This window comes from Lissotriton vulgaris, chromosome 4_1, assembly GCF_964263255.1.
Source record: "Lissotriton vulgaris chromosome 4_1, aLisVul1.2, whole genome shotgun sequence".
NCBI lineage: Eukaryota > Metazoa > Chordata > Amphibia > Caudata > Salamandridae > Lissotriton > Lissotriton vulgaris.
In genome coordinates, this window is record NC_141691.1 from 1,469,877,409 (window position 1) to 1,469,891,580 (window position 14,172).

The window sequence follows — 14,172 nt, forward strand, 5'->3', positions numbered from 1 at the left end:
GATAATGGCGACTTTGCCACCCTGGTCTAACACTGCTCTTGCTTCCTCTGTTACCGCAAGGAGGGCGGTCTCGGTCCCATGTAGCGGGCGGAACCCTGTCTGAGAGGCACGTAGGAAGCTATTTGACTCCAAATAGCTCATCAAGATGTTATTTACGTGCCTCTCAAGCAGTTTGCTCAACCAAGGGAGCAAGGAAATAGGACGATAATTCGCCAAGTTGGATTGGTCAAGATTGGGTTTCTTCAACAAGGCCCTCACCATCGCACACTTCCAAGAAGGAGGTACGGATTTTGAGGAGATGGAAGTGTTGAGAACGTCCAATATGACCGGGCGAATTATGTCCATGGCCTTAATGAGGGTCTGAGGGGGTGCTGAGTCGTTGGGGGAGCCTGAGGTAACTTTGGGAATAAGTCTGTCTAGGGCCGGAATGTCTAAGAGTGGGATTGTGTCAAGCCTACAGGAGACAGGGGCATCAGAGGTGGAGGAGACGGGGGGTACCACATCGTTGTTAGCGTCCCCAAAAGAGGAGTAGATAGTAATTTGTAATTTGTAACTGGGTTTTGTATCGCGCCAACTCACCGACAGGTCTCAAAGCGCTTCTGACAAAGGACAGCAACAAGAGACAAAATGAAGATAAAAGATGTTAACTTAACTACGGGGATGTAAACGCGTCCTTGAAAAGTAGGAGTAAAAGAAGAGTAGATAGTCTGGATTTTTTTGGAGAAAGAAACAGCCAATTCATTGCAGCGGTTTTGAGCACCATCAGCAGAGGGGCATTCCACAGGGGGTGAGATGAGTGATTTAACAATTTAAAAAATTTCCCTTGGGGCGTTAGCGGCTGCATTAATTTTGCTGCCGTAAAAAGAGGCTTGTGCCGCCTTTATCTCCTGTTTATAGAGCCTAATGGCGGCTCTATATTCATCCTTCCTAGGTTTGGAGTAGTCCTGTCTCCAGGTTCTTTCAGATTTACGACAGGCTAATTTCATGGTCTTAAGAGTGGGGGTAAACCATGGGGCAGCTTTAGGTCTTTTCGTAAGGTTACTAGCCTGTATAGGGAGGACCATATCAAGTGTGGAGGAGATCCAATCATCAAAGTTATTGGCTGCTGTATTGGAATTCAGTGCCTTCCTGGGTGTGTCTTTAACCAGGGCAGCTTCCCAAGCGGGGAGGGGAAGTGAGGACCATTTCCTACCTCGATGTTTAACGAGGCCGCAAGTGGAGGGAGAGGGGTTGGTACGCCAGATGAAGGGTATCAAAAAATGATCCGTCCAAGGTAATGGGATAGGGGGCTCAACCATGAGATCATCAATATTGCTATAAATGTGGTCAAGCAAGTGACCTCTGTTGTGAGTAACATGAAACCCCTTTTGATATAGATCCAGCGCTTGAAGGTTGGAACAGAGGGTGTTGGCTGCAGTATCGTGAGGATCATCTAGATGCAAGTTGAGATCCCCCAACAAAGTGAAGTTGGGTGAGGATAATACGATACTTGCAGCAAGATCCGTAATTTTAATAATGAAATTGTTAAGAGCGCCAGGGGGACGGTAGGCTAGGATGCCAGAGAAGGTGGTAGTGGGGGAGAATTCTTGCGAAAAGTGTAGACTTTCGCAAGTTGGTGAGGTAGTGGGGGTGATTCGGCATTTGTAACTGTCACGATAAACAAAGGCCACTCCTCCACCTCTCCCAGTCTGGCGATCCAATCTCTTTAACGTGAATCCTTGAGGAATGGCCCAGACAATAGCTGGATCATTGTCTATATGGAGCCACGTTTCCGTTAGGAAGAGTGCGTGAGGATTAAGGTCTTCAATCAGTGAGTGTAACTCTGTATGATGTTTACAGACGGACCTACAATTTAGGAGAAACATTCTCCATTCCTGGGTAGGAGGTAAAGGGCAGGTATGAGGGAGAAATGGGCGCTAGTTGCAGCTTTTGCAGACATAATCAGTGTGGGATGGAAGGAAAGTGTGATCACATGTCAGACTAATGGAGGGACGAAGGGCAAGAAGCGAAGACAAATCATAAGACAGCGGAGGTCCTACCATGGTGAACGAGCCTAGGCACCAGTCAGCAGGAAGCGTCTGGACGCGGACTGGCGCAGACTGGCTTCTCTTTGGCGCCTCTTCGGCGCGTCTACGGCGCTACCGCTGCGCGTCACCGCTGCGCGAACAAGTGCGGGGCTAAGAAGGTTAGGCGGAGTGGGAGACTAGCGCGTCAACCCACCGAAGATGGCCGCCTCAGATGGAGCAACCAGGAAGTGGTGCCGCTTGCCTCCCTCCACAACAAACAGCACTGGTTGCTGCGGTGGACCGGGGAGTAAGCGAGCCCAATCAGGTACTTTACACAGTTTGTACAATTTTTAAAAGTAAGCTAAAAATAGAGCTAAGCAGGAATACAAGAAAACGCTTGTAGCAGTCCTACTTGCTACCAAGCGCCAGCGCTACAAAATTCTCAAGTCAATCTCGAGCGCGATACTGTCCAGCCCTTAAGTAATCAGGGCGGAGTGGGAGACTAGCGCGTCAACCCACCGAAGATGGCCGCCTCAGATGGAGCAACCAGGAAGTGGTGCCGCTTGCCACCCTCCACAACAAACAGCACTGGTTGCTGCGGTGGACCGAGGAGTAAGCGAGCCCAATCAGGTACTTTACACAGTTTGTACAATTTTTAAAAGTAAGCTAAAAACAGAGCTAAGCAGGAATACAAGAAAACGCTTGTAGCAGTCCTACTTGCTACCAAGCGCCAGCGCTACAAAATTCTCAAGTCAATCTCGAGCGCGATACTGTCCAGCCCTTAAGTAATCAGGGCGGAGTGGGAGACTAGCGCGTCAACCCACCGAAGATGGCCGCCTCAGATGGAGCAACCAGGAAGTGTTGCCGCTTGCCTCCCTCCACAACAAACAGCACTGGTTGCTGCGGTGGACCGGGGAGTAAGCGAGCCCAATCAGGTACTTTACACAGTTTGTACAATTTTTAAAAGTAAGCTAAAAACAGAGCTAAGCAGGAATACAAGAAAACGCTTGTAGCAGTCCTACTTGCTACCAAGCGCCAGCGCTACAAAATTCTCAAGTCAATGGGGTTTACGGCAGTGAGAATTGAACCATCCATTAGATGATGGCTTTTTAGATGTCTGTTTACGGAAAAGCTCCTCTCTGATAGTTCTAGTAATTTCTTGGAAGCTAGTAATAACCTGCAGTGGGGGGGGGGTCTAACTCCAAACATTTTTGTACCCATGGAAGTGCTTTGGTTAAAAATGTTCTGGTCATTTCTGTCGGGTCCGTCTTATCCCATTTTACAGAAAAGCCATTTGTTTTGTCCATAGTCAGGGTTTGTTGGGTTAACAAACTATTAGTTACAGGACTGAGGGGTACGTTTTTTGGTAGCACCACTAGACTATTTGGGAAGTGGTCGCTGACAGTATTCGAGCCAGTTTTGAAATTTACCATTTGGCCTTTCATGCTCTGAGAAGACAGTATAAAGTCTATAGTACTCGACAGCCCTCTCCCGTGAAAGGTAGGCAAGAAATCAGTCGGGGGATCGGTCGATTCGTTAGCGAAGACCAACTCCAGGGAAAATAGACATTCATTTAGACAATTGCCAGTCAGTGTATGCACAAAATGAGACAGAGGAAGACCACATTCATCTAGTAACCCACAATTACCATTTTTACAATTTTTACACAGTGAGATATTGAAATCCCCTCCCCAGATGACATACACAGAAGAAGACAGATTCTTAATCCGCTGGGCGGTCAAAAAGGCTGTAATTTCATTTAAAATCCTCACACAGTTAGCGGAGTCCAAGTTATTATAGAAATTAACCAGGAGATACGTTATACACTTATTAAAGGACACTTCAAGGATTTGATAACGCTCTTCGCCCTTCAGTTCCACTATATGTGAGGGAAAAAGATTGTTAGTTACATAAATTACTAAACCTCCCTTAGGTCTACCAAACACACTTGGGGATGCCGGGACAAAAAAGTTTTGAAGCCCAGCAGATGGATGGGGTCAGTTGACCATGTTTCCTGCAGGCATACTACTTGATGTGGGTTTATCGTGTCCAGCCATGGTTGCAGGTTGGATTTTGGGCGTAAACCCGCTACATTCCAGAATAGTATGGAAAAGGTGTATGGATTATTGTGGGAAAATCTAGATTCAGGGGGTTTCAGATCCGGGGGTTGGGTGGGGTCGTGGGATGTCAGGGATTTGGTATGCATAAAATGTATCCTATCATTAAGCTCTGGAGATGAGTTACTGTAACCCATGTTCTGTTGGGTAACTTCTGTGCTAGCTGCAACTGCTATGTACTCAGGAACCAAAGTTTGATTGTAGGGGGTTAGGTTCTCTTTAGAATCATTAATCCTATTCGATGAAGATATACTGTCTGGGGACCCCGACCGTCATTCGCAGCCATCAAGGCCCGAGAAGGCTTCAAATCTATTAGTAACTTCCAATGGGGTAAATGGAAGCAAATGATCCATATCCCTCATGCCATGTGGATGTTCCCTCCCCCTAAAGCTGGTACCATAGCCCCTATAGGGCACTGTATCCCACCCAAAGGGGTCTTTTGGAGCTATGGGTTTGGGCACATGCGGCGGATACTGATTGCTAACGTTCATAGATGGATTGATCAGTGGGCCAAAGGGGACCCAGGGACACATTATAGGGGCCACCAGGGCTCTCGGGTAGAAGTACGTCAGATCACAGGGCACGATTGTTTTACTGGTGTTCCCTGGCATCCAATTTAGGATGTGTCTGACCGCACCCGGATCCCTAAAGTTTATGACTATTAGATCACCCTTGATGTCTTTCTCACGACTCCCCAACCAGGGGAGGCGACGCACATGCACAATTTCACCATTGATGTTACCAGGGAGTGGCCTATTCTGGGTGAGCCAATGCATGGTTTTATTTTTTAACTGAACAGGCCCCTCTCTCCTGTCATCCTCTAATATGGGGACACCCGTGAGCACAACTACATAGGGGACCGCTTCTGGAGGTAGTTCAACTTGACGGGGTCTACGGTGTTCTACTCTATTTGGGGACACCCTCCCTTTTACCACCGATTTTTTTCTAGTAGCAGCTGTATTCCCCCCTTCGAGATTACCTTGGGGGCATGTGGGGCAGTTTGATGGACAGATACAGATACATCTCGATTAACCCTCTGTTGATTTTGGCTCACAGAGTTACTAGATGGGTGTAAATCCTTTTGGGTGGCAAGATTGGGAGAAGGCACTGCAGCTATATGAGGTGAAGCTGAATTAGCTGTGTCCTTAGGTAGTCCGGCTTTGTTGGTGATAGCCAATTCTAAATGCTCCATCCGTTGCTCTATCCTCTTCAGTCTTTCTAGGATGGGTGCTGTAAATGATCTAAACAGGCGTTCAATGGTATCTAGAGAAAGGACAGACGACTGTTCGTTGGGTGTACAATCCCCAACAAATTCTGGACCAGATGTCAAAGCAGTTAATGTAGGGGTCGGTGATGTTACTTGAAGAATCGTTTGGGTTGAATCCGATATTATGGTGTCTCTTGATGTATGTGCAAGTATAGTTCTTTACCGAAGTCAGTATGGCTGATCTTGCCTCTTTGTTGAACACCACCCCTCCTTCGTCTTTTATTCGGTGGCGGACCATGCACTTTGGGCACCTCCGGTTTCTTAAGTTTAGTTTTTGTAGTCACCATCACTACTTGCGGGGTATCGGATATTGCTTCTGATCCCAAGCTTGAGTTACTAGAAGGTAATGTAACGTTTGTATCCAAATTGTTGGAGACATTTTGTGTAAGGGATGTTTCTCGCAGGAGTACTGGAATACCCTGAGTAGATAGGAGGTCCTTGTTTTCTGAGACCAAACCTATACCAGGAGGGCTAGTCTGAGATAGTGGGGCTGGGCGAGGTTTGCTCTGAATACATTCAATGGAGCGACGTCGCTCTGCCCTGCGTTCGGCCAGTAACTTCTCCTTGTCTTTATCAGGGGCAGCTTTTTAAAAATAATTTTCTAGAGTACCTTTACTGTTTCCCCCTTCTAATGGCAATGCGGCTATTTCAGGGGTAGTAGCCATAAAGAATAACCCACCCGATGGTGATGTTAGCTACAGAGAAACGTAGCAGGGCGCTAAGAGGAGAGGACACAAGAGGGTGGCCCCAGCCCAGCCTCCTTTAGCCACCGAACGGCCACAAAACGGCCCGCCCTTCGCCCGGCGTCCCGCGAGGCGGGGATGTGGCTTAGTTTAAAGCGCCTCCTGGCGCTGTGCAGTGATGCGGGCGGCTCCGACCGCCGGGAATGCTGAGACTTCTTGTAGTCCTCTGGTCCCGCTCACCTCTCGGCGGCCGCTAAAGTTGTTAACAATGCGGCGGCGGGGAGCAGGCACCCAGAGGAACTCCGCAAAATCAAGCAGCAGCCCACATGAAACAGGCAACAGGACCTGGCTCTCGCTCCACAAACGGTGATTTCCCTCGGACAGTAGACTTCGCCGTGGCTAACTCGCTCCTCCTCCTCCTCCTCACACAGTGTGTTTACTTCATTCACAGCACTTGGGTAGCCTTGCACTGTATTACCCCTTTACGCCTTGTACCCAATAACAAGGAAGATTTTTGTCAGCTAAAGCTGCAGTCTCTCGGCCGGGAACAACTTAACTCCCGGTCTGAGCAGCTGGCTTCAACTCCAACACTGCCCTGCGCACAGCTCCATAGCTTCACATTCAGCTGCAGCTGAAGTCAGAAGGTGAAAGGGCAAGGGCAAAGAAAGAGGGTAGTCTGGCTGCTACCGTACCTCCCAGGCCACAAGGGCGTCAAGGCCGCAGCTGCCCACCGCAATTCACCGCCACAGGCACAGCCTGCCACGACCCCCCCGCCGACTGCTTATGAAAGCGGGGGGCCGAAGCTGTAGCAGAGCAGGAACAATGCCGATAGCGGGTGTGGGTGCGGGAGCCGAGGGCGGTAGCCGCAGACGTCTTCTTCGTCCTCAAACGCCGGGTCGCGTTGCAGTGAAAACACGAACTGGAGCCTGGACAAAGGAATATTCACTACCTTCTTCTTGTATCAACTATCTACTAATTTGTCACGTAACACAGCTCACCAACTAAAGTTGCTGTGCTGTATTGCTTGAAAGAGAGAAAAAAGGATGTGGTACTGCTCTCCTCTCTCCCAGCTGTGGTGCACTTTTAGCAGCCATATGCCAATACAGACATCCTTGCGCTAGTGCAAAGTGTATCTGTGTTCTTTAAAGCATAGGTTTTGTGAAGTAAGGAGCCCTTCCAGTACAAAAACTATGCTTTAAGGCTTTACCCCCTTTATATAGTAGCTGTACAATGCAGCACACACGCGAAGAAGAAAATAAGAGGAGTAATGAAAACATTATTATTCGTTGCACCTGCTTCAAGGAGGTATAGGATTTTGGTAAAATCCCTGTCTACAGTTCTATGCGGAATGCCCTCTTGAAGCAAAGTAACGCAAGGCAGTGCGCTGCACAACTTTGGGATACTATCCAACTCAAATCCAGATGTAACGCAAACCTGACGCACAGTGTTAGTAAATATGGGCACCAATTTTTGGGAAACCAGAAGCCAATGGCACATCTACAGAGCGGAGTAAATAAGGTCAAGGTATCCCAGTCCAAGGATTATTAAAAAGGTTTAGGTCTAGCTCTCTTTAGGTTGTCTATGGTTTTGGTAGAGTGGCTTGTATATATTATGTTACTGTAGCCTGCTCTGGAGTTCACCATTACAATGGTCGGTCCTGGCTTTTGGGTTAGGAGCAACAGTTATAGACTTGGTCAAAAGATGCATAAGAGGTAGAAACTGATTTTTGATACATTGTTCACTTAAGGGAGCGATGATATGTCAGGAGTAAACCCCAGATCACATCCAATTTCAAAGAGCGATCGCTGAAGACCAGTAGGCTGGGGCCAGTTGAAAGTGATCGAATGTGGATCACCTTGGCCACAAAGCTATATTTCTATCTTAGAGCTGTTAGGATAGAGTTAAGTTACAACCAATAATAGTTGCTCTGCAAACATTCATAGACTTTTAAGTGGTTGCTGATCTCGAAGATGACTGCTGCTGGTGCTATTATGTAGAAGTTGAAGAAAGAGAATAGGGGAGAATACTGAACCTTGAGGGATAGTGCAGTTGCATTTTGTCAAGCAAGACAGGAAAAATGGCAGTTTTATAAGGTGAGACATTTTGGTTAGAAAGGCTGAGGACTATTTTAGGGCTGTTCCTCAACACCACAATGGGTAACAAATCAGTCCAATTTAATATTGTTTTGTATTTTGTTGAAGTCCTTTAAGAGATCGTGGAGGATGACTTCAGAACTTGCACATGATTCAAGGTATAAACAGTTTTCACAGATCCTATTGATGGAGGTCTCAGTTCCGAAGTGAGTACAGATCTTAGATTGGAAATACCTGAAGACATTGTGCTCTTCCAGGTAGGTTGCAAGGTGCATGTTGAGATACCATTCCATTTTAAGTAGGCCGGGATGGCTTGAGTTGGGATGATAATTGGCCAGCAACTCACGGTCAGGATTGGACTTCTACAATATTGGGTCATTCATGCTTGCGCCACTGTAGGACGTCTCCTTGCTGAAGAGTGAGATCGACCAATTTGGTGCTGAGCAGTGAGAGTTTCAGAGTTTTAGGGCCAAATTTAGAGTTTTGTGGATGTAATAGACGGCACAAAACAGACAGATATCTGGTCAGTCGTATTACTAGTGCAATATATCCTACGGCACTTGTATAAGGGGTTGGCGTGATAACGGTCACATTCACGGTCACCTGCTCATCCAAACTCTAAATCAGATCCCTTAATTACTTTGCGTTCCTCATACTCTTGAATGGGGAGAAGTCGGGATTTCTTTGCACAGAGTTTCTCTAGTGGGATCTACTTCAAAAAGAGGAGGGGAGGAAGCAATTTTAGAAAACTATATTGTCTATTAATTTGTGAGCTTAAAGAGCTCTCAAAAAGTGTTGTCCTCATTAGTGATACAGGTTTAAAAACAAGCTATTTATGGTTGAATAAGTGCACGTTTATGACCATCATGATGAATGACTCAACGTGCGATCAGATTGGAGAGTTTGGACTTCCTCAGATGTATTGGCGACCAAAATCGCGGTAGTTACGCTCGCGGTTTGCTGACTTAGGCGCCCATTAGGATGGAGGGAGGGACCCTCCGCAGGGGCAGCGGCGGTCCCTCCGTAGGAATTAGGATGTGACCGCCACCCTGGCGGTCACATCCCATATCTTTAACCTTGCGGCGGGTGCTGCTTGAAGCAGCACCCACCGCAAGGTTAAAAATGCATGTATTGCATTTACATGCACAAAGCGGGCGGCACCGCACGGTGCCTGCCACTTTGTTCATGTAAATACAGGGGGGGTACCATAGTTACCCCCCATGTGCACCCCCCACCCCCTGACACCCTGGGGGCCCACAGCGGGCCCCCAAACTCAAAAGACCACATGCTTTTCCACTGCGGAAAAGCCGCTGTGGAAAAGCATGTTTCCTGCCCCATCCTAATATGGCTGGCGGTGTCTGATAGACACCGCCACCATATTAGAGCTTTTCCGCCACGGTCGGAAGGCGACCGCGGCGGAAAAGCGGCGGACGGTTTCCCCGTCTGCCGATGACCCCCCAGCCATCCTAATCTGGCGGGGGGTCTTTGAAGGCACTGCTGCGGTGATTCCGCATCCTCCGGGCCGGCGGTGGCTTCGGCCGGCACGGAGGATGCGGAATCACCGCAATCCTAATCGGCCCCTAAGTACTTATCCTTGCAAAGCATGCAATAACCATGAGGTGGTAAGCCGCAAGGGGACCATCAGTGTACCTGTGGCATGGGAAAATGGTGAGATGGGGCAATGCGGAGAGTGCTGCCATTAGACAGGATGAGGCCCGAGAACTGCGTAAAACAGAGATCTCAATGGATTGTGACTTAATGTTAGAAGCATTTAAAACCTTAGAACCTGCGGCGGTTTAAATGGCACATGACATATAGAGGAGATGTGTAAACAGTCCCCCCAATGGCACGATTCCTACCTAAAAATTTTTATATGTGTAATTCCGACAAATGCAAAATAGTATTAATTGTGATAACATGCGTAGAGGATGGAACCAGGGTGAACTAGGCGCCATAGGCAGTAATTACAAGAAAACCCAGAGGGTGGAGGGAGGGGGGCTATAGGGTTTGATAGTTGTTGAAGTTAATATAAATGCCCTTGCTAGAATGTTCTGATATTACAGTGCTACCTCTTAAATAAGGTTTCGGCAAAATATACTGAAGAAAATGATGCAAATGCTTGAAAACAATGAAATATTGACACGCACATTTGTAGTTATGCAAGATAAACATTGCCAGGATGTTTTAAAAAACAGTATATAATGCAATGTACGATTTATGAAACCAAAAAAACTCCATAAAGTGAGTTTGGACTTCCTCCATCACGTTTGAGAATTCTTAAGTCAGTGGAATACCATTGGTTGACTAGTGTCTTTTTCTTACTTGACTTTTCTTGCTTCGTAAGGTACCACTGCGTCATGGGCAGTTGTCATCCTAAATTCAGGCAGCGTTAAAGCAGGGGCATGGGCCAGATCCAGTAAGGCTTGGATCAGGGAGTCAGCATTGATGCTTTTGATACTTCTGGGGATTTTGTAGGCAGGTTTGCTAATAATTTGAGGTCTCACAGAGTTGAATCTTATAGGGGTGGAGAAGTTCAGGACGGCACAATCAGAAAAGCACAAGGGAATAAAGTGGCACATAAGATTGAGGCAGGGCCTACAGGAGTGGGTGAAGAATTGAAGGGAACCAACATTGTCAATATCGACAGTCACTCCTTGAGCAGAGGCATTACCATGGTCATTAGCCCTAGTATTTACTTTATCTATGAGGGTTGTCGGGGGTGAAGGAGATTAATTGGAAATCTGTCCGGTAACATTTCTGTGGGATGTTACTCTACAGAACAGGCACAAAAGGCAACTTCTGTGTAGTCTGTGGGTTTCTTTCCACAAGTGGTATTTGAAAACATCATACTTTCAGGCGGCAACAACGTTGCTCTTTATGTCCTACAAGTGACATTTTATATATGCAATTCTTTCCATGTTTACCATTTGGCTGTTTTGTGATCAAGGCTCCACATCTCAAATTGTCTGTTGCGCAGTGTCATTCACATATCGGTTATCAATTACTCTTTTGGTACTGCCTCACAGAGACAATTCTAGCAATAATATTTGCAATGTGCATATATAAACCACAACACTTGGATTTTCATCATGTTTAAACAGTGTCTTTTTTTTACGCTCAGGAGCTGCTAGATCAAGTCCGCTGGTAAAACCTGGCTCCACCTCATCTCGTCCTTCATCAGCAAAAAAAGCAGCACAGAGTCCAGTACCCAAAAGCGACAAAGATTTAGAAACACAAGTCACGCAGCTCAGTGATCAGGTAATTTTAATGGATGTAACCTTGATTAGAAACGCTGTGTTGTCTAAATGTCTCTAATATATCTTTGTACAGATGGCAAACCACTTTTCCTTTGTGCCATCCCAAACAAACCACAAACATGTGTTCTTTCTGAAAAAGGCCTACCATAAAAACCTAAGAGTTATGGTCAGTGATGCTAAGCATACAGTAGATAGTCGCTCAGAATTGGACTACTACTTATAGAGTCTTGTAAGTTAATAGCTGATTTCTGTGTTTGCATCAGAAATTCTTTTAAAAGTGAAGGCAATTCAGTGCACACCATGACCGCTACACAGTCTCACGTTTTAGCACACATGCAGTCATTCTCTCCCAGGGAGGTGATGTCAATTGATCCACACTTCTCAGTAGGGCCCTCCAACAACAGCACCAACAATGACAGACTGGTTAGCTGTCCGAAATGACAGGTACTTCTCACCCTAAACGATCCATGCACACCTCCTATGTGAATTTTTAGACCAATTCCTTTGCCGCTAAACGAATAAAGCTAGCTAACCCCTTCTTCATGGGCCTCAGCAAGAGGGTGGCAGCTCCCATTTTAACAAGCATAGGTAAAGTTCCTGCCTTTGTCGGTACGAAAATGTTTGCGGCTACAGGCAGATGATTTTTTGCCTCAGCCTTCCCTGGCAATGAGGCCACAGTGCCTGCTTGCTGCGGCAATCTGCCCACCTCAACCCCATTCAGCTGTTGGCAGCAATCATGGCAGCCACTGCCTTAGCCTACAATCGGCCAAGGTTCGGTTCATGCTTAAGATGCATAATTTCTGCCATCACCTCATCTCCTGCGCAGCAGTTGCTATTCTGCCGGTCTGTCAGGCTCCTTCTTATTATCCTTGACATGGTCGTCCCTCTAGATCTACTCAGAAACTGCAACTTACTACTTATCAGTTTGTGTTCATTTAATGTACTCTTTCTGACTTCTAATCTACTTGTAATTGCTTTTGCTCTCTCTATTTTTCTACTTTTCCTATTCTCTCATCCATGATTGTAATCTGTCCCATCACATTTCTTACCAAAATGTAAATTTTTCTAAATCCCCTCTTGTGGGGAAGCTGTGAGCCCTCCTCTCTCCTCACTTTCCCACTATTTTGCCAAGTGCTTCTGTAACAGTGAACCCATGATCTATTCCAGTTTGTTATGAATATGCCCACAAGTAAAGTATTGAAGCTCTTAGACACCGTGAGCTAGGGCTGCCAACTAAACAGTATTGTGTTGGTGCTGCTTGTGAGTGCAGTGTTCTTCTTGCTGTCGGTAGTTCAGGCAATTGAGAAGGCTGTTATTTATTTAGAATAACGATTGAAGCAGAAGGCACATCCACATGTGCATGCAGGCTGTTCCTTCCTTTTGGCCTTACAAGTTGCTTGCTATCACCGCCCACCCCTTGCACTGTTTCTCAGGACGCATGAACAGAGACCCTCCGAGGCCGGATTCACACATGAATGCACTGCCGTGCCTGGAATTCACCAAGTATGCATATGCAAGCATCAGGAAAAGCAGCAACCATCCCTGTGCCCTCTAATGGCTCATCGCTGAAGCGTAGCTATCAAGAGTGCAGCAAGCGCAGTGACGGTGGTCCTAGGGGTGCGATATACCCTGTGGACCTGAGTTATGGCTTTTGTTCACTACCTACCCTTGGTACAGGGAGGCACATTCTCCTTGCTTGCATTTGAGCCCCTGTGACCCTTGCAACGCCTCTAGCTGAGTGGCCCAAGCTGCCCACTGTTGGAGGGCTCCTTTCCTAAGTCAGGCAATGCCACCCACAGCTATTCAGGCCCCTTCACTTCAGGCTCCATCTTCTCTGACCTCTGCTGCAGGCTGCCTTACCAGCCTCACCTAGTCCTTTTGGAGATCATCACTTCAGCAGCTTGAAAAAAGAAGTCAAGTGTTAGATTGAGGGCACAGCCTAGCACATCATGGAAGGAGAAGGCTCAGTAAAAGAAGAAGGCATTATACGGAATACCTGCTTAAGTTATCCTCAGAAAACTTAGAGCCATTAGGATAGTAAGGGTCTGAGTTAGACTTTGGCAGACACGTTCTTGGTCACAAACATTATTAATATCCCATTGGCGTCATTACAAGTGCATTATATCCTAGCACATTTGTAATATGGTGGCCGGGAATATCCATCATGTTTGTGACAGTATAGAACTTCCTCAAACCTCTAAATAAGGCTCCTGAGACTACAGTGATACTTACATTCTGGTGGGCATTATATTTATTCATTGAGACATGAGAACCAGGATAATACTGAACGACTCATAATAATTGGACAGGGTTACTACTAATTCACGATTCTGATCCATGGATATTGCATGCCTGTTGCTTCTTATAGCAGATCATTGCTGTGGTGTGGTACAGCCTGTAAAACTGGGATCATTAGAAAGGTTTGCAGAATTTGTGCCTCCAGAGGCAAGAAGGAATTCCTCTTTTGATGGTTAGAGGGAGAAAAGCAATTTTACAACATCTACAAATACATAAAGACATGGTGGATGTGCAACTCGTGCCATGAACAACTCTGGATGCTTGAGACGTCTTGATCGGTTGTATTCTTTCTCATTGCCCAGTGACATTCAAGAACAGTCACGGGTTTATATATTTCCTGGTAAAATTAAGTTCTCTCTCTCTGCGGAAAACAAACGTTTTACAGAAGTGGAAGACTGGAGATTGTAAAAACAAAGTATTTAAGTGTGACTACCACAACTCCACAGTACTA

General features: G+C 46.5%; 1 protein-coding gene across 2 annotated transcripts in view; it reads left to right on the forward strand.

Annotated features, from left to right (window-relative positions):
- The window catches only part of MAPRE2 (microtubule associated protein RP/EB family member 2), an 859,854-nt gene that overhangs the window by 808,323 nt on the left and 37,359 nt on the right, over nucleotides 1–14,172 (forward strand). For both annotated transcript variants that reach the window (XM_086965723.1, XM_086965722.1), the window contains one exon: nucleotides 11,288–11,424. In XM_086965723.1, coding sequence (XP_086821849.1) covers nucleotides 11,288–11,424 — 137 coding nt within the window. The remainder of the gene's footprint in view (nucleotides 1–11,287; nucleotides 11,425–14,172) is intronic.